Source organism: Botrytis sinoallii (genome assembly GCF_014898435.1).
Source record: "Botrytis sinoallii strain Bc 23 chromosome Unknown BSIN_005, whole genome shotgun sequence".
Taxonomy (NCBI): Eukaryota; Fungi; Ascomycota; class Leotiomycetes; order Helotiales; family Sclerotiniaceae; genus Botrytis; species Botrytis sinoallii.
The window spans coordinates 2,904,986-2,930,495 of NW_024066032.1; the positions used below are offsets into that span (position 1 = coordinate 2,904,986).

The window sequence follows — 25,510 nt, forward strand, 5'->3', positions numbered from 1 at the left end:
AAATCCGTTCAGTCATTCACACACAATAGTGCGAATATCAATGCTCTGAAAAGTATCAAAACGTCGCAGCCATTAAGAACATGCGAATTTTTAAAATCAGACTTTCAAAGCGCAATAATGTTTGAGGAAGACATCTCAAAGCTCCCCGCCACTCGTGCACAACACCCGCATGTAGCGAAAATGGTGACCGGAGTCTTTAGTTGGTTTCAATGAGCGATTTGAATTGATTAAGAATCAACAGGAAATGAACACAAATACTCTGATAAACGAATAGGGACGTATTAAATGTTTGTTTGACAATATTCTCGACTTTTGTCAACTTATTGGAAGATATAAGCTGCGAAACTGTCAAGCACTGTAGAAAGACTCGCTTACGGAGAGCGAGTAATTCTATTGACGCACGAAAAGTTTTTTTCCGTGTCAAGGTAATATATTGTCACACCGTCAATTGTTTCCAACAAATGGAGCAAACAGCCTGCCCGGCTAGCTCAATCGGTAGAGCGTGTGACTCTTATCCATTGAAAGATGTTCTAGGTCGATCACAAGGTTGCGGGTTCGACCCCCGCGTTGGGCTCAATTCCCTACAAATCGTTTCTTTTTGCATTTTTTTTGCGCATGTCAGTCAATCACTAGGTAGTCAGTTACATGTATTAATCACTCTACTAATAATTGATTGATCTTGATCTTTCTTCTCCGTAACACTCTTTGCTCGACCTCCGTCAGTAGAAAGGGAGAAAATACACACGGTTTTCAGGACTTTTTAACTACATGTAGTCATATGCAAGGGGAATGACGATACTTCTAAGAGGTGACATCAAATTCGCGGTCCTTGATGTTCTATTGGATATGGTCAACATGCTGTGTTCTATCCACATCCATTTTTGCTATGGATTCATGGGTTATAAATGGATATCTGCTGGATACACTGCTTGATGTGCCAATATTCCCCAATGCTGTCTGACCCCAATGTTTAAACACTCGGGTTACATAAAATTATTAGGTACTGATTCCACCAAGACTGTTTTACACTTCCTTTCTTCCTTCTTTCCTTCCTTTCTTTCTCCCTTACCAGGCAGTCGGTCGACGAATCAATCAGCAGCCCTAAAGCCAAGGTTTCATTATTGGCCAATCTTCGCAAGCCAACACATGCAAGCAACGGTGACATTTCCCTTCCTCCTTCCTCCTTCCGAGCCTCCAATCTTTCCTTCCCTTATTTCATTCCAGTCATCACTGATCAGTGATATGCCACAATATGGAATTGACCCGCGTAGGCTAATCCAAAAAAGGAAAGGTCGTATCGCTTATCTACGGCTTCTATCGCGATAAGCGTCTTTTAAACCTTCCTCAAATACCCAGCGATACCGGCAATCTGAACATTTCCCTTCTGCCCCTCTGCTCGAGTAAAACTCTCTAACTCTCTACGATAACTCTCTGACTCTTTTCAAGGTGGAAACATTACTTGATGACTTGATAATTACATGATAATTTCTATGATCTTCAGGTATACATGATACATATAATGCGAATGGTAGTCACATTGTTATCTTTCTCACTTCGTTTACGTCTCAACTTTCCCGTCTCCCGTCCTCCGTCTCCACATCCTTTTCTTGTAAGTTATTTTCCTCCATAAGATTACGAAGGAGAGTTACGCCCTTCGATTTGACACCCGTTGAACAACTGTCTCGACCCTTGCAAACTACATACTCAACAACGGGAAGTCGCATCAAGTATAAACTCACCGTATTTCTCTGTCATTCCTCAAAGATCTTTTCAGTCTTTACCTCTTCAACATATCTTTCCTTTCCATTTACTTTCCTCCACATACTTTTACAACTCAGATCAAGTCAGATAAGAGAAGATGGCCCCTCCAACTGCAATTGATGTTGAGGGTGTAGTCGACACTGAAGCTATCGTCCTTCCTGATCCATTGACTGTCAATGGAGTTTCTGCAAGAAGGGCAAAGGCTGGGAAATTTGTTGCGGGTGTCGCAGCATTTACTACCAGTGATCATTTCAAAAGTCCGGTTGGTACATTCTACCCCAGAGATATTGGTCATTTCCTAATGAGTCACAGTCAACATGGAAACCAAAGGCGAAAAGATTTGATCGTATGTCACCCTTTCAATCTGTATATCTACATGCACTTTGACTAATTACTCGCAGATCGTATCTCCCTCGAGAGCAGATCAAGAAAACCATCGAACTTAAAAAGCGCCGCTAAATACTTGGGCCCTGGAATGATTTCTCTTGGTGGAGGTTTACCATGTCCCGACTATTTCCCAATCGAAGAGCTATCCATCAAGGTTCCTACAGTACCTCACTTCTCGGAAGCACAAACAAAAGAATCTGGAACCATCTTAACTGCTGGGAAATATGATGTGTCTGAGGGCAAGGGAGCATATGATCTATCTATCGCACTCAACTATGGACAAGGTTCAGGATCTGCCCAGATGCTTCGATGGGTAACAGAACATACCGAAATCGTTTGCAACCCACCTTATGCAGATTGGGGCTGTTCCCTCACTGTCGGAAATACCTCAGCTTTGGAGCAGACATTCCGCATCTTCTGTGAAAGAGGCGACTTTGTGTTATCTGAAGAATATACTTTTGCTTCTGCTGTCGAGACTGCCGCTCCTCTTGGTGTAAAATTCTTGGGTGTCAAAATGGATGCTGAAGGTCTTTTACCAGAACCCTTGGATGAAATTTTGAGCAACTGGGATGAACAGGCAAGGGGGGCTAGAAAGCCATTCGTTCTTTACACTGTACCTTCCGGGCAAAACCCTACCGGTGCAACTCAAGGTACCGAGAGGCGGCATGCTATCTACAAAATTGCTCAAAAGCACGATTTATACATCATAGAAGATGAACCCTACTATTTCCTCCAAATGCAACCATACACAGGACCAGATGCTCCCGACGTCCCTCCACCCGCTAATAATGATGAATTTTTGAAAGCTCTCATTCCAACCTACCTAAGCATTGATACTGATGGAAGAGTAATGCGAATGGATTCTTTCTCCAAAGTAATTGCACCTGGTACTAGAGTAGGATGGATCACTGCTTCCGAGCAAATCGTCGAGAGATTTATTAGATCCAATGAGAACTCCAACCAAAACCCAAGTGGAATCTCTCAAATGGTTCTTTACAAAATTCTTGATGAAAGCTGGGGACATGGTGGTTATCTTCAATGGTTGATCAACCTTCGATTAGAATACACTAAGCGCCGAAATGTTATTCTTGCCGCATGTGAAAAATACTTGCCCAAGGATATCGTAAGCTGGAACCCACCATCTGCCGGCATGTTCGTAAGTATTTCATGAACCCAAATTTGATAGGAATTGACTAACGAATTTCAGCTCTGGCTCTCGGTAGATTGGCATAAACACCCGGCTGCCAAAACCAAGTCAATCGGAGATATCGAGCAAGAAATTTTCCTCTCCGGCATTGACCAAGGAGTTCTCATTTGTCCAGGTAGTTGGTTCACAGCTGAGAAAGACGGCTTTGTACCAGTAGATATGTTTTTCCGCGCCACATTCGCTGCTGCATCTGAGGAAAAGATGACAGAGGCTATTGAGAGATTCGGAGTGGCTGTTAGAAACAGTTTTGGCATTGAATAAGGGGGTGCATTTTGATTGCATAGTTGCAAGGCGTTGATATTAAATCGGGTTAGACAATCTGTTGCGAGATAACGGGATGATTTTGAACACAAGTTTTAGAGGCATGAAATTTTACAGGAAGAACTAGTATGTTGTACAGTATCTTATTAAGGCTTTCTCGAATCAAGATGATCCTGGACATAAAGTTCAGCCTATATTTCAAAATTATGACCCTTTCGCAGAGTGAATCTGTAATTTATACCTCATTCTCTATTTTCCTCTATATTAATCTATCTCTCAACTGCACCTCGCTCTTTGTTGAAGAGATACAAGAGAATCGGGGAGTCCATGCGGAATTCTGAACCGAGGTCGAGGAGCGGAAAGCCGCGCAAACTTGTTCTGTCTCAATATATCAACCTCCTGGAGTCTTTGAAACTATACGCGAATAGCAATGTGTATTTAGTATGAATCAAGGTTCCTTGTTAGACACGACAACAAACACTGCCCAGTGGCGATTGAGAGAATTGATAATGATAAATTTTTAAATCTTGCTGTCAAGTATAGCGTTAAATTAGAGTGTTATTTCAACTTCTCTGTCTTTCCTGGCCTTTTCTTGTACATGATTCTGCTTCTTGAATGTTGGGAATGGGTTTGGCTTAGTGGGGATGCCATGAAGGCGTTGGGAACCTTGACCTGAGATTTTTGATTATGTAGAAGGGAGTGTGGATTGGGGAGCTCTTTATATTGTGTGATGTGGGAGGAATTAAGGTATTTGTGCTGAATCTTACGGGTCTGCTCTCTCACCTCGTATTTGTGATCAGAGTCAGAATCCCAAAATATGAAAATAAATTGAATGCTTTTATATGGGTTGACTTCACTTCCGCTTTAGCTTATGGACTTGAAGTAAGTTCGAAGGGAAAATTCATTCCAAGATGGCTCACTTGACCAAGATTGGAATTTACAATATCGACAAGGTCGTAAATCAAGCAATATTATAAAAAATATTAGTGGTACCTACGTTTCTTTAATGGCAACGAAACTGCACAATGACGACAAGATTTCCATCCTCGGTGTCTACTCATCCGGTATGATTTCCGGTGCTCTGACTTAAGATTTTCGAGCAAAGCTTGAATGATTACAAGACTATATCACTGTGACGAAACACTTTAACAGAGTCTCAGGAGTGCTGTGTCCTTTATATATAGTTAAAATCTGTGCTTGAAAAGGTCCTTAATACCTCTCGAGGGTGGAACGAAAATTGGCTGGAGAGTATAAGGCGAGTTTCTGCGATATGTTGTTATCGTTCATGAAGCGAAGAACGAAGATGTATTAGAGGAGCGAAAATGAAGTCAAATGCAAGAAAGTGGATATATTGGACAAGCTGTTGGTAGACTGTTGGTTAAATGTCAGATTACAACAGTTGCACATCACCGAGGAATCTACACTCATTTATGTCGCACTTCACCCAAATCAATCTCTCGAAAGTGTTACTCTTTCTCCCTTCATATCATCATGAATCAATCATCGCAGTTTACTTGGCGCATCCCCGCGTCCCTGATCTTAGGCTTCCTTTCGATCACCTCCGCGATAAAATCTTCATCCACCCCCGAAGCAATTTTCTCAGAATCTCAAGTAACCTACCGGGGAATCATCTCAAACAATATCGAACACTTCCACAATGTTAAATATGCTGCGGATACATCCGGACCTAACCGTTTCGCGCCTCCAAACCCGTTTACGCCCCCTCCTGGTACCATAATAGATGCTTCTTTACCCGGTCCAGCATGTCCTCAAATCAAAGATCCTATGCCGCCTTTCTTCTCTGCAGTTGAAGAAATCAGTGAAGATTGTTTACACCTCCACATTGCTCGACCAAGTGGATTAGATATAAGCTCAAAAAGCAATCTCCCAGTCGTTGTATACAATGCCGAGGGAGGAGTCATCAAAGGCTCTAACCATGATGACCACATCTCCCCCAACAAACTCATCTCACTATCCGTCACCGACGGAAATCCTATAATCTTTGTAGCTCTGAATTCCCGTCTGAGTATTTTTGGATTCCCACGACTACCTATATTAAAAGACGAGAAGTCTCTCAATCTTGGTATGCGAGATCAACGTGAGGCGTTCAAATGGATTAGAGATCACATCCAAGAATTCGGCGGTGATCCAAATCGTATAACCGCCTATGGCTTGAGTGCCGGTGGTACTATGACCTCGCTTCAGATAATGGCATATAGTGGTCAGAAAGGTGTACCCTTTCAGCAAGCATGGATTATGTCTGGACCGCCTGGCACTTCTCTAAACATGACCAGTGATGCAACTGAACATCACACTAGAGTTGTGGCAGATAGAGTCGGTTGTGGAGGACTTGTGGATTCGGAGATTCTTTCATGCTTGCGGAATATTCCTATGCAAGATCTCATTGATTCTGCAATGGAGTATTCCGTGTCAAATCATCCGCCTTCCGGTCTCTTTACCTTTATTCCTTCGGTTGATGATGATTTTCTACCTGATCGGTACTCGACTATGATGCGTGAGGGTAGATTTGTAAAAAGTAGGTTGTCTATTATTTGCGTCAACAATCACAAGGCATCGTGTATTCTAACTCAGTCTAGGCACTAATATGATGTTTGGGTGGACTCAAGATGATGGTGCCATGAATGTTGGCCCTGGACATCTCATACAATCCGAGGAAGATATGATAACCTCTATGAAATCATTCGCGCATGCCATGACTACAGAACAATATACAGAACTATTTGATCTATACTCGGCATCAGACTTTGAAGAAGAATTGACCAACTACGTATCACAAAAAGATTCTGAGGATCCTGATATTTCAGTTCATTATTTTCGAGTTTCCCGCATCTTGAGAGATCTACTTTTTACCTGTTCATCGATTGATTTTGGATACCACATGATTAAATGGACACAACGAACGATGGACCCTACATTCACGGGAGTAAGGCTCTATGACTTGAATCAGAGTGCATTGACTCCGCTATGGAAAGGCGCTGAAATGCCTTATGTTAAAGTATCTCACGGATCTGACAACAACTACTTATTCAACGGCGTATTCCCCGAAGGTCAACTCACTGAAGTAGACAACGAAATGCCAGAGATGATGGCTAGAAGTCTTGTCAACTTTGCTTATACTGGGAATCCGATCAATACATCTCTATCACAAAAACAATTTGCCGAATGGCCTGGATCGTATGACAAAGCTGACATGGAAGATACACAACTCGAGAGCTTGAAGATTCAAGTCATTGGAGGACCACATGGCACAGGACCTGTTATCTTGACCGACGAAAATAACTCTGACAGCATGAAGCGGAATCTGGAAAATGAGAATATTGGGACATGGCAACAAGTGTTGTCTGGAGCAGATGAGTTTAGATCGATGGGCTCGGCGAAGGAAGCTGAAAGGAAGAGGTTGATTGAGCAAGAAAAACTGTTTCAACGATGTAAATATATCAATGGTTTGGCAGATACACTCGATGTATAAGTATCATACTATTAGGATGTCCATAGCTTGACTATAAGCGGCGCGAAAAAGTATGACGATTATTGTTGAATGATGGCATTGATGGAAACTTTGAGATTATGTACAATACTCGATCGCTGTTGACAACATATTGCGGATAGACGACAGAAAGTACTCAATATGACAATGCTCTAGTAAACTTGATCATGAATATTCACCAGAACACGTAGTAAATACACGCACCTTCCAATTCCGATTTTCCCTGTCTACATAGCATCGCAAAAATAAATAAGGAAACGCGGAGAAGATAGAACGACGAGTATTCCACCGGATCCAGCATAATCGTTGGGATATGCGAACTTGACACCTAGGAAGAAGTTGTCTAGATCGTATAAATCTCTCTTATACATTTCCCTCGCCAGGTCTAGTACTACAACCAGCCACGAAAATCAATTAATCAATCAACCAGATAAGAAATCATAATCAGAAGAATGGGCAACATTTACAACTCCCATCAGCAAACCACATCTCACACGTCTCACCCTCCAACCCCCCATCCCCATACTCCACACCACCCCCACGATCCTCACCTCCATCCACAGTATAAAAGCAAATCCACAAATTTTCTTTCATCCCAAGCACATCTTAAGCTAACTTCTCGTTCTCCTTCAGGTTCAGGATCCATAATATAGACCAATCCACTTCAGCCCAACACATACCGCCCATCCTCCACGACGAAACAAAGTACACCAAAAAGAAATCTAGCATATAAAACGTGCAAATAACAACAACAGAATTATTTGTTAGTATTAAACAACCGACAACACAATAACCATAGCCGGATTCTAGAGCGTTGTCATCGAGACAGTACTCACAGTTCAGTCCGTATACGATACCATCCCACCTCATTCTATCTCACCATACATACAAGATATCATCCCAACAACCACATCACACTAGTTTATCTCAACAGCCTTTGCGCCTTGTTGCTGCGTTGCACTGTTGTATCGCGTAGTATACCAAAATCCAGAGACAGTCATCCCGACCGGATATTTATACTCTCACTTTACATCGCTTCAAATCCAGTGATTTGACTTCTGCTTACCCTATCATCTTTTCTCCAATACTCAGTTCGCATGACCTTCAATATTATAATCAAGCCTTGAATTGTTGTGAATTAGAAAGAATAGGCTTATATTGCGTTGTAGATTCGCAGATTCGGGCATGATAAACATGTCAGCTGTTAAGACGACAAACAAATTGAGACTACAGGATGCTTGTATGTGATGGAATAATTAAACTCAAATTATCGCATATGATAGAATGATTGTGACGAGAACCTTGGCTCACTATTCATTTTCATACTCGAGTACAACGACATTCAGATTATTGTAAAAACAGATAGAAGAACCCAATTTCTTATTTTTACATAATGAGTTGAGCTGAAATAAGCACTTTCATCAATCGTTAGCATTTGTTTCCTTTGCCCATCTCCTAGAGCAGCCAAGTAAGCAATCAACGCCGGATCATCATTCCTAGAGACATCATTTTCACCATCCTAGACCTTTTCTTTGACAGTTCCGCTTTGCCCTTCCAAAAATCCCACGTGTACACCCTGTCCAGGCTGTAAAACAATATCCGCTTTCAATTGTGGGTTTCCTCCATCAATTTCATGCATAAATCCCTCAAGGCCATCAAAGTTTTGCAAGAGTCTAACAATCGTATAACCCATTTCGGTGAGTGCAAATTGTTGACCAATACAAATTCGAGGACCGCCGTTGAAAGGAATATATTGCCAAGGTTTAGGCTGCCATGTAAACCATCGGTCGGGATTGAAGGACATGACGTCTGGAGTAAGATCTTCGCGGCGTTGCATAACGAGAGTGGAGTAGCCGATTGGAGTGTCTTTGAGAATTCCCATAGGAGAGAGGCCATCTGGTCCGCCACCGACGGGCAGTGTGGTATCTTTGAGAGCGAGACGGACATTGAAAGGAACGACGGGGTAAAGACGAAGGGTTTCGTTCATAACATTCTGCAGCTGTAAGCAAGAGATTTGTGCTGTAATAAATAATGAAGGACGTACCTGTAGATATTTCATATCTTTCAAATGTTGATAAGTTGGGGGTGTCTCTAGACCAACTTTCGAGATGATTTCCTCACGCAATTTCCTGAAAACTTCAGGGTGACGAGCTAATTCGTAAAATGTCCACGAGAGAGTGGAAGCTGTTGTATCGCGACCGGCAAGTAAGACTGCTACGAGTTGATCTCGGAGTACATTTCTATCACGGGTGTAGGAAGCTAATGCATGGAGAAATGTATACCCTTCCTCTGTTTTCGTTTTGGTTGCTAGTTCCTCGGGAGAAAGTCGAAGCGTATCTTCAATGAAGGGGGTAACAAATTCATTTATAACCTTGAGACCTTCGTAGAATGATTTTCTTGGAACTAATCCATTCAAAGGTCTGATAACAATATTAGCGATCGTTTTAAAAAATGAAGACAGGAATACATACCCAGCTCTCGCGATAATACACTGTACCCGCTGAACCTCTGCGAAAGCATCTGCAAATTCTCCTGGTTTCTCTAAACTTTCCACACTGCGTCCTAGCAAAAAGTCTGTCGCAGCATCTAGAGTATATCTGAAGAACAAATCACTAATATCAATCTCCCGACCCTGAGTGCCATCCCATTTTCTGCCTTCTTCTTTGACCTTCCGGATTAAAATCTGAATATGTCTCTCGAAAGTATCCAAATCACTGACTCGATCCTTGATAAATTGTGGACGAATCAATTGACGAGAATCATGCCATTGGTCAAGATCTGTCGTGAAGATGCTGTCACCAAGGAAATCTTTCCAATCATTGTGAAATGGTTCCCCTTTGCCGTAGTCTGTGAATTGAGTCGCGAGTATAGCTTTAATATTTTCTGGTTCCGCAGTGAATAGCGTACGCTGTCCTCCTGGATTTGCCTCTACTGTATAACGTATGTCTTTGTAACCGGAGAAGAATACCATCCAAGCTTCGAGATTCTTGTCATGCATGCCATAGCTGACCGAACGCGCAACGAGGTCGAGATCTGAAGATCATTAGCAAGCTTCTTTGCAAAAGCAATTGTAGTCTTAATCTGTACCGAATGGAATCCATGTCTTCGCTCTTCTGGCATGACCACCCAGTGATCGAATCTTAAGCTCTCTCTGAACAAATTGTGTGACTTTAAACAAGACGAAAATCACGACAAATGGTAAGATGAGAGACTTTATTGATATGCTTTCCAACATGATGCAGGATGTGTTTTGCTTTATATATCAATGTGCTCGTTTATGTATATGGGAATGAGAAATGATGAATCAATGAAGAAATAAATGAATGAGTAACATTCAGAAATAAGAGAAAGAAGACTTATATAACCAAGTCTGAAACCAGGCGTTGTTTTCAATTGTACTTATCATATTTGCACAGATTGTCGTCTTTCTTATATCTTTAAGAATCGGATGAATTATTAGGCCTTGTCGCAATCTTCAAGTTTCGTTTGTACAGTAAGGTGGGGTTTTCTCGAGGAATGGCAAGAGGGGCCCCTTGTGATCTTTACCTTTGCTCGAATTGGAAATGATGGCTTGAGGATTTCCTTGGTCAATTTTACGAACATACGAACATACGAGCATACGAACATACGAGTACATATGTGTTGTGCACATCGGGGGCGTTTCAGAGGAGAAGGAAGGGAAACATGGTTTGCGAGGAGGACCGAGTACCGAGGCTCCACATGTAAAAGAAACAAGATGTGGACAAATCCGGGGTAAGGTATGACTGCGCCTGCCGTTTCCACATTTACGATGATTACGCATTATTGATAGAAATTCTGTCTAACACATACCTGGTAAGTAGGTAGGTAAATAAGTCAGTTGGGGTCAGTAGGAGCTGGTGGGAGCATCAATTCTGTAAAAAATGAAGAAATGCACGAAGGACTTCGTCTACTGTAAACACTACTCGCTCACTACATACCAGATACCAGGTAGATGCCCAAGGTATTTTTATGTTCAGGCAACCTGGTCGATTAACAATTTACAGTTGATACCAGAAATCTACCGAGATACCTACACTCTCGAGGTTTCACATACTCATTGGGACAGGCAAATAGACAAACCATTGGTCAAATCTTCATCGTTGTGTAAATCCCTCTCAAGATCTAATCTATGTACATGTGGAAAGTAAGTCTAAGTAGAGATATAAATGTAATATCATATCCGATGCCCCCAAGGAACTCCTTTCCCAAATGCGATTCCGCCGATATCCATAGCTTCCTAGTAATTATCCCAATTTCCCAACCTACAATGCGCATGTTGTCGAGTTGAGTTGTGTACAGTAAATCATTTGTACAGGTCCCGATCTGATTCCCAAAGTTCTCAAGTGTTCATTGAATTCTGGCAATCTGCTGCCTGCGTCGATTTGACTTCTGTTCTGTCCAGTGACTGGGTCCTTGGCTCCTGACCACAATACTTCTGCGGCGGCAGCTCCTCTTGGCCATACCATATCGTCAAGGTTGATTGGATCGGTTTGCTCAGACCAAATGTGAAATTCTCCGCCAACGACCAAATGAGTAGAGTTTTTGGGTACTCCGGCGAGAGGATCGTAGGAGTAGACTAAGCGCCAACTCTTGGTAGGCGAACAATAATCATTGTAGGGGAAGTACTTCTCAGAGGATGCACCTGGCTCGAAATTGAGCCACTGTCCTTTGCCACAATCGAGATACTAAAAGTTTGTCAGTACGTGAATTAATTTATGCGGATACATTGTAAAATGCTTACCCAGAAGTTATAATTGCCAGCAATAGCTTTATGTCCAGCCGCGACAATTTGAGCGACAGAGGCATCACTGAGCCATGATTGAACAAGAACATCAGATCCTAAGGTGAGGTTCCATGTTGTGATCATTTCTTCCCAGACCATTGGGGTAAGTCCAGCAGCTCTAACTTGTTTGTGGTTTCTGTCCACGAATGCTTGGATTAACGGTTGAAGAACGGCGGTATCATTTGATTGAACAGTGGGATCCAACAAATAGGTATTAACATTAACTTCATCTCCGCCAGTGTGAAAGTACGATGAGTATGGGGAGACTCTGGGAAGAAGATCATCAAACAATTTCTCAAGGAATGCTGGTACGGCTGAATCATTAAGTCTCAATGATCCACAAGGAGGTTCAGCACAGTAGGTATCCCAAGGTTCGGCGAACAAGGCTGCCATGAGCTCAGGGTGAGAATATCCAATGGAGCTTGTGTGACCAGGCATATCAATCTCCAAGATAACCTCGATACCAAGCTCAACGCCATACTCTTGAATTTCCTTGAGGTCTGCAGGGGTATAGGACAATCCGGTCGCATAAGCACCCAACTTTGACAATTCAGGAAGTGCTGGAATATCCAAAGGCCACGACTGAGCGTCGGTGATGTGTAAATGAATAACACTACATTTAGTATAATGCATTGCTAACATCGTTCTCTTGATATCCTCAACAGGATACCAATTTCGGGATACATCCATGTTAAGTCCGCGGTGTGCAAACTTTGGTGCATCGTAAATTGTCACGGGAGCTAATTTGGTGTAGACACCAGCTTTAGCAACAGAATGTGTATAGAAGAGTTGTGTGAACGTGGTCAGTGCATGAAGGATGCCAATAGATGATGGGGCGCTGATGGAGGCCTTTCCATCAGTAGTGATTATGAGGTTGTATGACTCGTCAACCTGACCATCTGTAGGCTTGAATGTGGAGGAGTTATCTTGTCCGGTCTGGGTGATGAGAATTTCGCTGATGTAGTTCTTGTTTGAGGTGGCCGATGGCTCAACTAGGGGCAGGGTGTTTCGTGGATATAATTTCCATGGTGTCAAACCTTGATAGAAGATCTTGTTCATAGCTCGAGTTACGGCCTTAGAAACAATCGTCTTGCTGCTTGTTATATTTCCAGTTCCACTACTAGAATATCCTGTAGACTGTACAGCGAGCAATTTCTCAGTATTCATATCAACATAAAAAATGGGAGGGAATGATCGTACAGCGCCGCCATCATAAGTAACCTTAACGTTCTTATCCAACCACAAAACACCGGTACCATTTGTATACGAAACAGGCTGAGGCCAAATAGCCAACGCAGAGGAGACCAAAGCAGATATTAGAAAGGTAGAAGAACGCATTATGAGAAGTGCCAATGTAGTATTTGTATGTGTAAATTAGATGTAACGAAAGAAGTGGGAATGAAATAAACAGACGGGGATATGTAGACTATATAGCTTCATGAACAAGAGTATGTCAAGTGCTCTGGCCAATTACTTAATTGATTCACAGCCGTGTGGCTCAGGATTCACGAATGCTTTGCAGTATTGGCTGTGGTAAATTCACCAGGATTCAGGAGTGCCGCAGGAATATGAACCCAGTGATTGGACTGCGCAAATCCCAGAATAGAGTTGAAAAGCAATCAAATTAATTTTTCCCAGGGCTTGGATATGACGATAAATGAATATGCAGGTAGCCAAATCCGATGTTCCAACTGGTTGTCCTGTTGTAGTAATAATTGTCACTTGGTGCGGAGAAGTCTATGCGAGACTACCAATCCAGCTGCCGTAACGTTACGACAAGCGCCTCCAGAAGCCGGTGAGAAAAAGTACGACGTGATGAAGTACCTTTGACTGACTGTAGGTAGTAGTAGAAGAGTAGCAGTTTAAGCTAATAGGATGCCCGATTGATTTGTTATCTGTTCACGTCGCCCTGTAGGTCGGATTGTCGGATTGATGCATCTGCGCGAGGAGGGAGAATTGATATGGATGGGTGGGTGTGAGTGGGTGTGAGTGGATATGCTGGGAAACGGGTGGACACCAAAATGGATGTGTCTGGGTAGCAATGGATTTGAGGATGGATCTAGGTCGGGGGTTGAGAATTTTAAGGTTACGAATCTCATGATATTGAGATTGTGATGTGCATCGGGGGAAGGGACAAAGTCAAACTTGCTTACTCAGAACTCAGAACTCAGAACTCAGAACTCAGAACTCAGAACTCAGAAGCTCGTAGGGACACGAAGAAAATGTACACTATACCTGGCACTCAGTCATAAACGACCCAAGAATACTAAAAGTGGGTAGCTGGCTTTGATATCCCCTGGTTCCTGGTTCTCTTGAATTGCCGTCAATTTCTTTGGTGCGGCACTGCGGCGTTCACAAGGCTCGATGGAAGCGATGGTTTAAAAATGGTATCTGGATATGTGAAAGGATGGAGTCGATCATGGGAAATACGAAATAACATGTCAGCACTTGGAGGCTGTGAGATTTGTTGGACATGACACAACATATATAAAATCCAAGACTGTTTCATATTCCAACAGCATAGGAGTAAGATGATGTTTGTGTGTCCTAGACTCTTAGTGTGCTGTTGGTTTGCAGTGCCGTAATACCAACATCTGGATGTATGTACGAAGTATTGGTTCTGTATCTTGGTGGCTCAGATCGCCATTATCGGATGAGCTGATAGACACCGGTAGATAGCTGTATGAGCTCAATTTTAAGTTATCTATTAAGTCGGCTCGCTCGGTCGATGTGCAAGTGGCCGTTCTCCCGCTTTCAAAGGGGAGGGTCGAGTACCTGAGCTAGCGCCCTGAAGGTATTTCTGAGGAGTTGATACATGCGACCAAAGAGCTGATCAAGGCTAAGGCTTCTTGAGCCCAAAATTCCCATTTGACTGACTCAAAGGATGCAATGTATGAAGCGCGTTGTATAATATGGTAAGTGATGCATGGTGGGTGGTGCGTTGTTACCAGACTGCGTGGCATGACTGACCGACCAACAATTCTAGTCAAAAATGGTGATGGTCAAATGATCCTTCGAGAAATAATATCCATATGGATCTGGAATATCTGCAAGTGGCTGGGAAGAGTGGCGGCCGGGGGGTTCACGCGACGAGACTGAACCACTGAGCCACTCTAAAATAATAATCAACCTGAATTCTGAGGGGTTTAGTTTTTTTTGGCTTCCAAAACTGGAGGTTCCAGCCCAGGTGGAGGTTATCAGTAGACATGAGCCACTTCATAAGCCACATATAACACGTGATCGTGACTAGCCTTTTGCGGCTCAAAATAATATGTCATCCTAAGGCAAACATGTCGCCAGGGCTCTTTAAGCTTCTTGGTCTTTCAAGATCTTTATTCTATCAAACACCTACCATCGTTTTTTTGAACTAATCACAACCACCGAACAAACATTACAAGATTCGAACCATCACCAAAAACAATTCCCCATTTGTTGCGACTGTTAACAAGATTGTCACTGGTGAATAGATTACCACAGTTCACCGTCACCCTTATTTCAGTCAAGAGCTACCGCAGCTCAAGTACTTGAAAGCCTGACTTTTGATAAACAAAGAGATCAACGAAATTTTAAAATGTCGGTCGAAGTCGTCTTAGATTCGCCTCTGGCTCATGCGCTCAATGCTTCCATTCAACCAAAGCTTGTAGAAGTAGGATGGAGTACAGGTGGCGCTGATGACTCTGCGCTTTCGGAATATATTATCCTCATGCTGGTGAATGGAAAGACGCAGGAACAAATCGCCGCGGAATTATCAGGCGATCTTTTAAACCTTGGCGATGATGATCCCGGAGCAAGAGATTTTTCACAGTGGTTGTTCAACCAGGTTGGATTATTGAATTCACAGATTAGCGGTGGAGGATATCCAGAGACTGGCGCAGAGACTGAGCAGGGTCAATTTGGAGATTCAAATGTATCGCAAGATGCGGATATGAATGATGCTTCAGAGGCAGGCGATATAAATGTGTATGCAATCAGTCCCTTAATTATCTTCAAAATCAGAAACATTCTTTCTCGAGACCAAAAACTAACATATTACAGACCAACAGGCCCCAAATCAATGCGAAATGGAAGTGGTGGTATTAGTCGTCCGCGGGATAAACGTATGCTGAATCATCTGACGAAGGCAATGGATCGCACGCATGATGCCGCTCTCCATCGAGTACGACCACAATCGGGGAATGAACGAATAAATACACATGCGCGAGGACCCCCAACAGGGCCAAGGGGACCCGTAAATATCCGAGGTACTGCTCGCACGCAAAACGGGCGTGGGCATGGCGGTATGGGGAGCATGCCGACGCAACATGGTGCAGCGCAAAATATTATGGGCATGTCTCCACAACAACAACTCGAACTATATGCTATGCTTGAGCAGCAATCGAGATTGATGGCACAAATGTTCACTCCACAACAGCAACAAATGATGCAACGAGGGGTTAACGGCATTGGCTCAGGATTCCCGGGACAAGGCAGACCTTTACATGAGCGAATGCAACATCCCAGTCGATCCCAAAACAACAACTTCCAGAAGCGCCACGAGCAGCAACCACAATCTCAAAATGACAACTCGATGGATGTTGAGATGAATTCTAGTGACAAGGTTGATAGTCTTTCTCCAGACACTACATGCAGATTTAACTTGTCTTGCACGAATAAAGACTGCAAATTCGCACATCAATCTCCTGCAGCTCCTCCAGGAACGGCTATTGACGTTGCAGATGTTTGTACCTTTGGTGCAGCCTGCAAAAATCGAAAATGCGTTGGGCGACACCCATCCCCCGCCCAGAAGATTGCACATCAAACCACTCAAGATTGCATATATTTCCCAAATTGTAAGAATACCAACTGCCCCTTCCGACATCCAACAATGCCATTATGTCGAAATGGCGCCGATTGTACAACACCAGACTGCAAGTTCACACACGTCAAAACCATGTGCAAATTCAACCCTTGCTTAAATCCGACATGTGCATTCAAGCATGAAGAGGGCCAGAAGAGAGGAAAATTCGATGATAAAGTATGGGTGGCAGATGGTTCAAAGGAGCATGTCAGTGAGCGGAAGTTCGTGGACGAGGATGGGAATGAGGAGCTGATTCTACCTGGAGGAGGAGCATCAGCAGGCACGGGAGCAGGAGGAAGTGGCGATGCAGAGATTGCCGAATAGATGGATTGAATACTTACATGAGCTACGGAGAGAATGTTTAGTTTAAGAAAAATGTACAACATGCATAGGGATGCGTGGGAAGGAGATTATAATCTGGCGTTTTATGGACAAGAGGATCGTGACTGGATTCTCGGGATATATCTTGGTTGGGCTCTCATAATGAATACCTGGTCACAGCCAAAGCATCTCTAGGTAGAATGGATTGTTGCATCCTCGGCACCCCAAAGCAAAAAGACTTTGGGGCTTAGCCAAACAGAAAGCTCTCACATCTCTTCTCTTGCTTTTGATGTGAATCTATGAATTTATGACTTTACACTTATCGTTGAACTCTTCTAAAGCTTACCACAACTGATTCGCATTCTACAGAAACAAAAGAAAAGCAGTCTTTGAGTATCTAGTTAGATGAGCATATTGATTCGTTATTCAGAATAAACGGCGTTCAATAGATTCAAGACTATGAGGAGAATACTTATATCATGAAATACTTATTATACAATTTATTAATATGTATTATTAAAACTTCCACCTATGTTTTCTGCCGTGTACATAAATTGATACCGAAGCATAGCGCTTTGTGGGGGGAGGGGTAAGTAAATAATACCTAAGCTTTTAACGTACAGCACCATACTAAGCAAAACAACTCCGCGACGATTCATCCAAATATCACTGGTAATTTCATGCTGTTACTACACAGCATTGACAAATAATTATAACGAGGATGCGTCTGCCCGAGTCTCCTTTGTTGGCTCCTCTGATGCGATGCTATAATAGTCCTCAATGTCAAATCGTACGTCTACGTCGGCGAAACATTCTGGGGTCTTGTACTAGAGCATGTAGCTACCAAGCACGCCCACAATTACACATTCGCGAACGATCAAAGTCTCTGTTGAAATACTATAGTAGCCATGTTCCCTCCGATACTCCAACCAGGAAGTCTGCGAAAGTTATATCAAAAAATAGTAGCTCAGAAGAATGGAAGGAACCCAGTGTCGCAGTTCTTGGCGGTGGAATTACGGGTCTAGCAACAGCATACTATCTCACCCAGATGGCACCGCATCTGAAAGTCACACTGTATGAGAGTAGTCAGAGGCTGGGAGGGTGGCTACGGACAAAATATATTGACGTGGGAGATGGTGAAGTTGTGTTTGAACAAGGGCCGAGGACTTTAAGACCGAACACGCCTGCGGGATTTGTTGCTCTAAACTTGGTAGGATCTGCTTTCTAGCTATTTGCTTGAAGTATTCTAATTCGCGATTCTAGATCAGAGACCTTGGGCTGTCTGACCAGGTGATTAAAACCAACAAAATGTCTGCCGCTGCCTTGAATCGCTTTATCTATTATCCCGATCGGCTTGTTTGCATGCCCGAGCCCAGCCAAGGGGTTTACGCCATTACCTGGAAACTGTTGACAGAACCAGTTTTCAAAGGAATGTACAGGTTGCTTTTCGAATATAAGAGGCCACGAAGACCAACAGAATTGGATGATGAATCTGTAGGATCATTTCTGGCCAGGCGAACAGGAGGAACAGACATTCCAGACAATCTAGTGTCAGCCGTATTTCATGGTATCTATGCTGGTGATATCTACAAACTGAGTGCAAAAAGTATAATGCCCACCCAGTGGGGAATGGAGGGGGCATTTGGAAGTATCAGTGCAGGAATATCTCGAATAGCAAAAGTCAAGAATGCGACAGCTGAAGATGCAGATTTGGAGGAAAAGGAGAAGAGTTCATTTACGGACAACGAGAGGGCAATTGTCAAAGAAACAAGTGTCTATACTTTTCGCAGAGGGATTGGTACACTATCTGAAGCACTGGACTCCTCTCTAAGGAATAATCCTAATGTAAAAATCAAGCTGGGCGAGGACGTAAAGAAAATCGAGTACGATGGTCAAAGTGAAGGCATCAAGGTATGAATCTATTCACTTCACATCTCTGACTAATGGCTGAAGTACCTAGATCTACACAACTCAGGCTGGCGAATCATCCACCAACCATTCTTACGTTATTTCTACCTTGTCAGGCCGCACTCTCTCTACACTAACTACCTCTTCAGATGATTCTTTACTCCCTTCACTTGCGAAAACAGAGGCTGTGACGGTCATGGTTGTTAATCTCTTCTACCGGGAAGAAGATCTCATTCCGGAGCGCGGCTTTGGATACCTAATCCCACGATCCATTCCTTTTGACCAGAATCCAGAATTTGCTCTTGGTGTAATTTTTGATTCAGACGCAACAGTTGGTCAAGATACTGTTCCAGGGACCAAATTCACCGTTATGCTAGGTGGCCATTGGTGGAACGACTTCGAAACATATCCTAGTGAGGAAGAGGGTGCTGCTATGGCAAAAGCCGTTCTCAAACGACATCTGAAGATCGATCAAGAACCAGAAATGGTACATGCATCTTTGCAGAAAGATTGTATTCCTCAATATACTGTGGGCCATGAGCAGAGACTGAAACAAGCGCATTATGAGTTGTTAAGCGCATACAAGGGAAAACTGGCAGTGGCTGGAAATTCATACACTGGCGTGGGCGTAAATGATTGCATCAAGGCTGCCAAAGTCGTGGCAGGCGATGTTGCACGTGGTAATGATGTAACGGGACTGGAAAAATTCACTGAACAAAAATGGTGGGAGAAAATGATCAAACGAGAACAATAAACCCCAATAAATCTTTGAAACAAAATTATGGAGTAAGTTGAGAAGTTTCTTACGCAGCTTTTAGTCAACTGAATGTATAATAGAAAAGATGAACATACAATAAATAGCAAAAACGTGAACATTTATTTTGTGTCAACGATTGTTAATTTCAATCCAAAACTACTGCATTGAATATTCGAGTCACCACGTCCATGTTCCCTAATAAGTACCGATCCCACTTATGCTTTTGATCGTTATGAGAGATAGCACCTGCTGTTTTTGTTTGGAATGATTTTAGTGTCACTGGGACTTGATGCAAGAAAATGGTTACCTTGCTGAAGCCTGAACCATCGATCATTCGACGGCCACTTTCATCATAACATAGTGAATGAGAAGCACCATCTTTTTTTGGAGTCGTGAGCATTCAAAATATGGATATTATTCGCGATATTCAATATGTTGTCACAGCTAACCATTGGGCCGGATTCAACGGAAAGTTCTGCGAATTGAGGTGGAAAAAGTTTTCTCGTTCCACTTCTGTACAAGCGAACCCCTTTTATTACCGACCATCTTCCTCGACAATTTCTGAAGAAGAAAAACTCAATTCATCTATTGATTCACCTTATTACTGTTGTTAAAATACTCTTACTTTCTTCATTTAATTTTCTAACATTTTTTCATATCGCACAATCACATATTGACATTCTTTTGAGCTTATTTTCGCAAGTGTTTTTGGATGATTCTTCGATGTAATTACTCGATGCTTTTTTTCGGCGGTGAGAACTTGGTTTTCTTTTCATTATAAGAAAATGCGATTACGTGGATAGATAAGCACTAGCCTTTTAATGGCGCGTCGGAACTGCAAATTACAAGAAAATAATTTGTGATGGGGGTGTGTGTGCGGGTTTAGCCAGTAGGAGATAGCGCTTGAGAATGGAAGATACGAGATACTGTTGCAGCTGGACCTGAGAGTGGGGTGATCAGATTGAGATTATGTATATATAGTCTGTTTTGTTTCCGTCTTCTCTAGCTTTTCCTTTGCTTTGAGTTCATTATTTGGACTTTTTTGGGTATCATAGTGCTAAGTACATCGGAACACTATTCTCACGTCATATAACACAATACTAGCTACGGATAATTGCATTAATAATCATTTCACATTTCACTGTCGGAAACACCTACAAAATTACAATGGAAAACGACGCAGAATTCGTCAAAAAATGGCCTACCCTTGGCAAAGCAATGGAGTCCGGAGTTGAAGTATTTTTCTCCACTATTTTTCCTTATTCTATTCTCATCTTCAATTACTTTTTCTACGCATGAATTCTCACTAATAACCATCAGTCCCATGACGGCCGTGAAGCTCAACTCCTCGCTTACATCTTATCTCACAGTCCCACCAATCCCTTAGACGTCCTCTCCACTATCGATGAATTTTCCCTGCGCGAAGACTTCCTCATCAGTGTTGGTCCCAAAAAAGCTGAAATTTTGCGAGATCTCGTTACGCGGGAGAAACCGAAAGTGCTGTTGGAACTAGGCGGATATTTGGGATATAGTGCTGTGCTTTTTGCGGATGCGATGGTGAAGGTGCATGGAGGTTTGTTTAGCTTTTTCTTAAACTTGTAATTCATGCTTGTTTTTAAAATGGCTAGGTTAATCACGATATGACAGGTGATTCGGGGCTAAAGATTTATTCCCTCGAACTCGATCCTGCCTTTGCAGCTATTGCTCGCCAAATCGCTCAAATAGCAGGACTCGGTCACATTATCGAGGTTGTTGAAGGCACAGCCGCTTCCTCGATTACCAATCTAGTCAAAGAGAAGAAAATCACGAATGTCGATTTCTTGTTCCTAGACCATGTGGAGGATTTGTATGAGCAGGACTTTAAAGTTGTGGAGGCATCGGGTGTGCTGAAAAGGGGAGCCGTGGTTGTAGCGGATAATGTGGTCAGGCCGGGGGCACCGGAGTATAGAGAGTTCATAAGAGGAGATATGAAGAAGGATCAGGGGTGGGAAAGTTGGGGAGTAAGAGGCTTAATTTGGCCCGGGGATTTCGAGGTAAGTTTGATCCTTTGAAGATGTGGCTGAAACAGGATTTGTTGAGGAAATATGGTTGGAGTAGTACTGATGTTGAATAGGATGAACTTGAAGTTAGTAAATTAGTTGGTTCGGAATCGGATAAGCAGTGATAAACACTATGTCAAGATGAAAAATTTGGCGTGGAAAGGTTTTTACATTGAAATTATAACATTTATTTGGGAACTAACAGTGTTATATTCACTCGCATAGCAAGAATGTACGCTCATTTTGTCAACATAGTATAAGCATCCAAACAAATTCAAACTCAATTTCTTCGAATTCTTGCAAATACCATAATCACGCTACCGGTTATGATGCAAGCAAGACTTTTGTTATGGGTGTAATCTTTGTCTTCTGTCATCCTTGTCAAGTGAATAGTTTGAGTCAGGTTTGATCTCAACATCGTACTTGCGGAAATGAAGAATCTTGTAGAGATCTCAAATTTTAGACACGGCAAGCTTTTTGACATGGTAGAGTTTTTCGCGACGTAAATGTGAATGTAAGGAGTTACATTATACAGTGATACAAAGATAACAACTAGCAGTATCACTCAAGTATATTCCTACGAAATTACATTCCAACATATTGTTCCAGATACACGGTTGACTAATTAGATGCATGACGAAAAAGGATCTTCGGATGAAAGATACTAGTACACAAAGCCAGCCGGGTTGCTGGCGATGTATCGACCGCTCCAATCAAAGAGAAAAAGACGGTCGCATACTCCCTGCTACCAAATTTGGCTCCGTCGAGTAAGTATAGGGCCAGGATAAGAAGGTAGAGATCATAGAGCCTAACTAATCTTCTGCCAATGTAGGAAACTCTTTCTCTATCTCGAGTCTTTCATTTCTTGCAGCCAGAACACGTCTTCTTCTTGCATTTCTCATTTGTGCCATCTCGTGGTGAAGCTCTCTAGCCCTCTCACCATGATAATTACGAAACTCCCACTATTGCCAATAAATTAGCTGCTGTCACTGATGCATCGGATCTCCAAAGTCAAGACTTACCGACTCACTTTCAGCCAGATGCGCGGCCTCACTCTCCCAGTAAAGCTCTTTGAATCCCTCAACATCCGCCGGAGTACCCTCCATTTGGACAATAGGGTGTCTAGATACTTCTGCGGCATCCACGAGATCCACGTTATCCCATAAGTCTACAGCCTCTGGAACAATTCCTGCAACTTTGTGGAGTTCCCACGACTGTGTATGCCTACAAAGAGGACACCTGAAGTCAGGATTTCCAGGGTTATCCCACTAAAGAAGCGCAAGGTTAATGTCTATCCATTCTACTTAGAGATGATCAAGTTATTGAGAGTACTTACATAGTCGCGACCACAATCGTAATGCACCATATGATTGCAGAAAAATTGCACCCACAACTCTCTGGGTGCGTAGTCTTCGAGGCAATATACGCAATTACCAAAGTAAGAACCAGCGTACTTACAGGGGTCATGGCTTGGAAGAGGGTGTATGGAGAAAACATTGCCAAATAGATTTGGTTCAGATTCTGGATCTGCTTCTATACTTGCTCTGTAGTCCAATGCATCTTGCTCCTTCCCAGGTGTCTCGGGTAATACTTTAAGTAGTTCCATAGTGTTGTAAAAGTCGTCAATAAGTCCACGCCAGGTATCGGTTGTAACGGTATCGAATACAAAATACAGTTGTTTCCTATAGATGTTAGCAATTGTCTTAGTAGATGAACCAAAAGGCTATTGTGTAACTTACCAAGGTCGTTTCTTGGACCAGTCTCTTAAAAGTAGGTAATTGCGCCGATGCGTATTGACTTGTGATACTTTCTTCGTCAATGCTCTAACCTCCCTTGCTTGTGCAACATCGGGAATACGATCTTTCACGAAATCAGGATCGTAGTTAGCTTGGGATATAAGTTTTGTAATCTCCCAGTGTTCATCTTCTGCAATGACACGATTGTCGTATAAATGATCTTCGACATAGTACCTGTTGTTCTTAGCTTCGAAATCGGCAGCACGATCAAGTAATTGTGACCAGAGGAGCATAGGTCCAAATGGATTGATAGTTCTCCCTTGTGGATCAGGTTTTGAAGGGTGGGTGATCTATTCAATTCCTGTCAGTTTCATTCATCTTTGATTGATAATTGCCACGATACATACCTGAGCCCATGCCGCACTTACACGATCGGAATCTATGTTAAAATCCGATATAACATAAGGTTCTCGGGAGCCTGGTTTGGGAATAGAGTCTTGGCTAAATTCATTTGCGAGTGCTTGTAAGAACGTGGTCAGAGTCTGTAGTGTAGTTACAAACTCTAGAAGCGATTCATAAATCTTTCTACTCTCGACAGGAACGGAACGTGTCTCCTGCTCTAGTTGTGCTCTACCAATAATGAGGATATTTTTTAGTGAATCTATTCCACGAGCCTGCGCTCCCAAACTTAACGATCGATGATGAAGCAATCTTATCCATGCCCTATGTAGTACCCATGCTGCCTTTATCGCCGGATCCGCTATGTTTGATCCATCGGGTAATGCTGGTCGCCCTCCCAAGTGAGCATTTCGCTCATCGACGAATCTTAAAATTCTCATCAAGTAGCCGTTGAGGCGAAACATTGCATTGAGATGTTTCCAGGGTGATGGCGCGTTTCTGTCACTCGCAAGAGCATGCACCATATTATGGAATCGTTGAAGCTTCAACGAATCATCGTCCTGTCCTGTTACCCACGGAGGCCAATCCGCCTTATGGCCTTCAAACTCTTCGCTGTAAAGCCATGCACTCCCATAAGCCGTCAGATCTTCGACAAAGCTGTCTATGTACTCGTCACCAACATTTGCAGCGGCTAGCATTCCCAAAAGCCCTAGAGTATCTTTTGAACCACCCTCTTTGCGAAGCAAGCCTTTGTCGGTAAACAAGTTGGCTGCTTTGCTGCTCGATTCTACGTAACTTCGTATCTGCCTTCGATGTGGAGTATTTTCAGAAAGCAGTAAAAGTCTTTCCAACTTTGCTTCTTTCGCGAAACAATTTTCTCCAAACTCATAAACATCAAAGCCGCCTTCATCGACGGTTTCTTCAGAAACAAACTTAAGTCTCAATTTCCTTAAACTCAACCATTGACGCCATTCTTCCTGAGCATGGGCCACGCGTTCCGCATGGCTCAGTTTTCGTCTATCTGGCGGAGGAGGCATCTTAATGACTGGCAGTAGAGAGAATTTAGAAAGGTGAATTGAGAGCTGTTGAGGTTTCGGAAGAGATTTGGAAACAACATTGTATTCGCCATGTCATTATCGACAAAGATATGATCTTGATGCTCTTTGTCCACCCTCGAATTGTCTACCCTTCGGTAAAATCATGAAAGGATAGGCCCCCGGATGCGGGAAACCTACCTCCAAAGAGTAAAGACGTGGTAGAAACTCTCTTTTCCCATAGCAAAGCCGCATTGTTCTTGAAAATTTACTCTATTGAAGTTAAAGCTTTCGCTTATAGTTTCGGGGGAAACAAACAACAAAGGAAACAAAGGGGGGAAATAAAGGAAGCTTCTTCTCATACTCAACCGGATTCGATCCGAAAAGGGTAAGCCAGTGTCTAAATCGCGTAGTAGTATTACAATCCCGATTTCCGTCATTTTATTAAATGAAAATACTAGTAAGTATACGAATCGTAAGACTTATAAGTAAAGTATAATTTTACACCAAAAATACAGATTTTAATAATTCGATTATAATTCAAAACTTTA

The 25,510-nt window shown here is 42.7% G+C and overlaps 8 protein-coding genes across 8 annotated transcripts; 5 read left to right on the forward strand and 3 right to left on the reverse strand.

Moving 5' to 3' along the window:
- Nucleotides 1-1,858: 1,858 nt before the first annotated feature.
- EAF02_003895 (uncharacterized protein) lies at nt 1,859-3,616 on the forward strand (the record flags this gene model as incomplete). Its single annotated transcript, XM_038899943.1, has 4 exons — nt 1,859-2,023; nt 2,074-2,107; nt 2,163-3,304; nt 3,356-3,616. The coding sequence occupies 4 exons, from the start codon at nt 1,859-1,861 to the stop codon at nt 3,614-3,616; spliced, it is 1,602 nt and encodes a 533-aa protein (XP_038760870.1).
- Nucleotides 3,617-5,107: 1,491 nt separating this feature from the next.
- EAF02_003896 (uncharacterized protein) lies at nt 5,108-7,106 on the forward strand (the record flags this gene model as incomplete). The annotated part of the gene is made up of 2 exons (XM_038899944.1): nt 5,108-6,152; nt 6,214-7,106. 2 exons carry the CDS (start codon nt 5,108-5,110, stop codon nt 7,104-7,106), a joined length of 1,938 nt encoding a protein of 645 aa, XP_038760871.1.
- Nucleotides 7,107-8,643: 1,537 nt separating this feature from the next.
- On the reverse strand, nt 8,644-10,359 carry EAF02_003897 (uncharacterized protein; the record flags this gene model as incomplete). The annotated part of the gene is made up of 4 exons (XM_038899945.1): nt 8,644-9,117; nt 9,169-9,544; nt 9,596-10,157; nt 10,212-10,359. 4 exons carry the CDS (start codon nt 10,357-10,359, stop codon nt 8,644-8,646), a joined length of 1,560 nt encoding a protein of 519 aa, XP_038760872.1.
- A 1,048-nt stretch (nt 10,360-11,407) lies between these two features.
- Nucleotides 11,408-13,266, reverse strand: EAF02_003898 (uncharacterized protein; the record flags this gene model as incomplete). The annotated part of the gene is made up of 3 exons (XM_038899946.1): nt 11,408-11,830; nt 11,887-13,065; nt 13,129-13,266. The coding sequence occupies 3 exons, from the start codon at nt 13,264-13,266 to the stop codon at nt 11,408-11,410; spliced, it is 1,740 nt and encodes a 579-aa protein (XP_038760873.1).
- Nucleotides 13,267-15,184: 1,918 nt separating this feature from the next.
- On the forward strand, nt 15,185-17,690 carry EAF02_003899 (uncharacterized protein). Its single transcript, XM_038899947.1, has 2 exons — nt 15,185-15,888; nt 15,964-17,690. Exons 1-2 carry the CDS (start codon nt 15,500-15,502, stop codon nt 17,087-17,089), a joined length of 1,515 nt encoding a protein of 504 aa, XP_038760874.1. The 5' UTR covers nt 15,185-15,499; the 3' UTR covers nt 17,090-17,690.
- Nucleotides 17,691-17,706: 16 nt separating this feature from the next.
- Nucleotides 17,707-20,226, forward strand: EAF02_003900 (uncharacterized protein). The gene is made up of 4 exons (XM_038899948.1): nt 17,707-18,296; nt 18,350-18,997; nt 19,047-19,780; nt 19,832-20,226. Exons 1-3 carry the CDS (start codon nt 17,808-17,810, stop codon nt 19,746-19,748), a joined length of 1,839 nt encoding a protein of 612 aa, XP_038760875.1. The 5' UTR covers nt 17,707-17,807; the 3' UTR covers nt 19,749-19,780; nt 19,832-20,226.
- A 692-nt stretch (nt 20,227-20,918) lies between these two features.
- Nucleotides 20,919-21,915, forward strand: EAF02_003901 (uncharacterized protein; the record flags this gene model as incomplete). The annotated part of the gene is made up of 4 exons (XM_038899949.1): nt 20,919-20,987; nt 21,072-21,324; nt 21,399-21,784; nt 21,865-21,915. 4 exons carry the CDS (start codon nt 20,919-20,921, stop codon nt 21,913-21,915), a joined length of 759 nt encoding a protein of 252 aa, XP_038760876.1.
- Nucleotides 21,916-22,602: 687 nt separating this feature from the next.
- On the reverse strand, nt 22,603-24,962 carry EAF02_003902 (uncharacterized protein; the record flags this gene model as incomplete). Its single annotated transcript, XM_038899950.1, has 5 exons — nt 22,603-22,752; nt 22,813-23,058; nt 23,127-23,472; nt 23,530-23,876; nt 23,934-24,962. The coding sequence occupies 5 exons, from the start codon at nt 24,960-24,962 to the stop codon at nt 22,603-22,605; spliced, it is 2,118 nt and encodes a 705-aa protein (XP_038760877.1).
- Nucleotides 24,963-25,510: the final 548 nt, after the last annotated feature.

Excerpts from the sequence above, each read along its gene's own strand:
- EAF02_003900 (XM_038899948.1), top strand. The coding sequence starts at position 17,808 with ATGCGTCTGCCCGAGTCTCCTTTGTTGGCTCCTCTGATGCGATGCTAT. Across the intron at positions 18,297-18,349 it reads GATTTGTTGCTCTAAACTTG|ATCAGAGACCTTGGGCTGTC; the intron begins GTAGGATCTGCT and ends TCGCGATTCTAG. Across the intron at positions 18,998-19,046 it reads GTCAAAGTGAAGGCATCAAG|ATCTACACAACTCAGGCTGG; the intron begins GTATGAATCTAT and ends TGAAGTACCTAG.
- EAF02_003899 (XM_038899947.1), top strand. The coding sequence starts at position 15,500 with ATGTCGGTCGAAGTCGTCTTAGATTCGCCTCTGGCTCATGCGCTCAAT. Across the intron at positions 15,889-15,963 it reads GAGGCAGGCGATATAAATGT|ACCAACAGGCCCCAAATCAA; the intron begins GTATGCAATCAG and ends AACATATTACAG.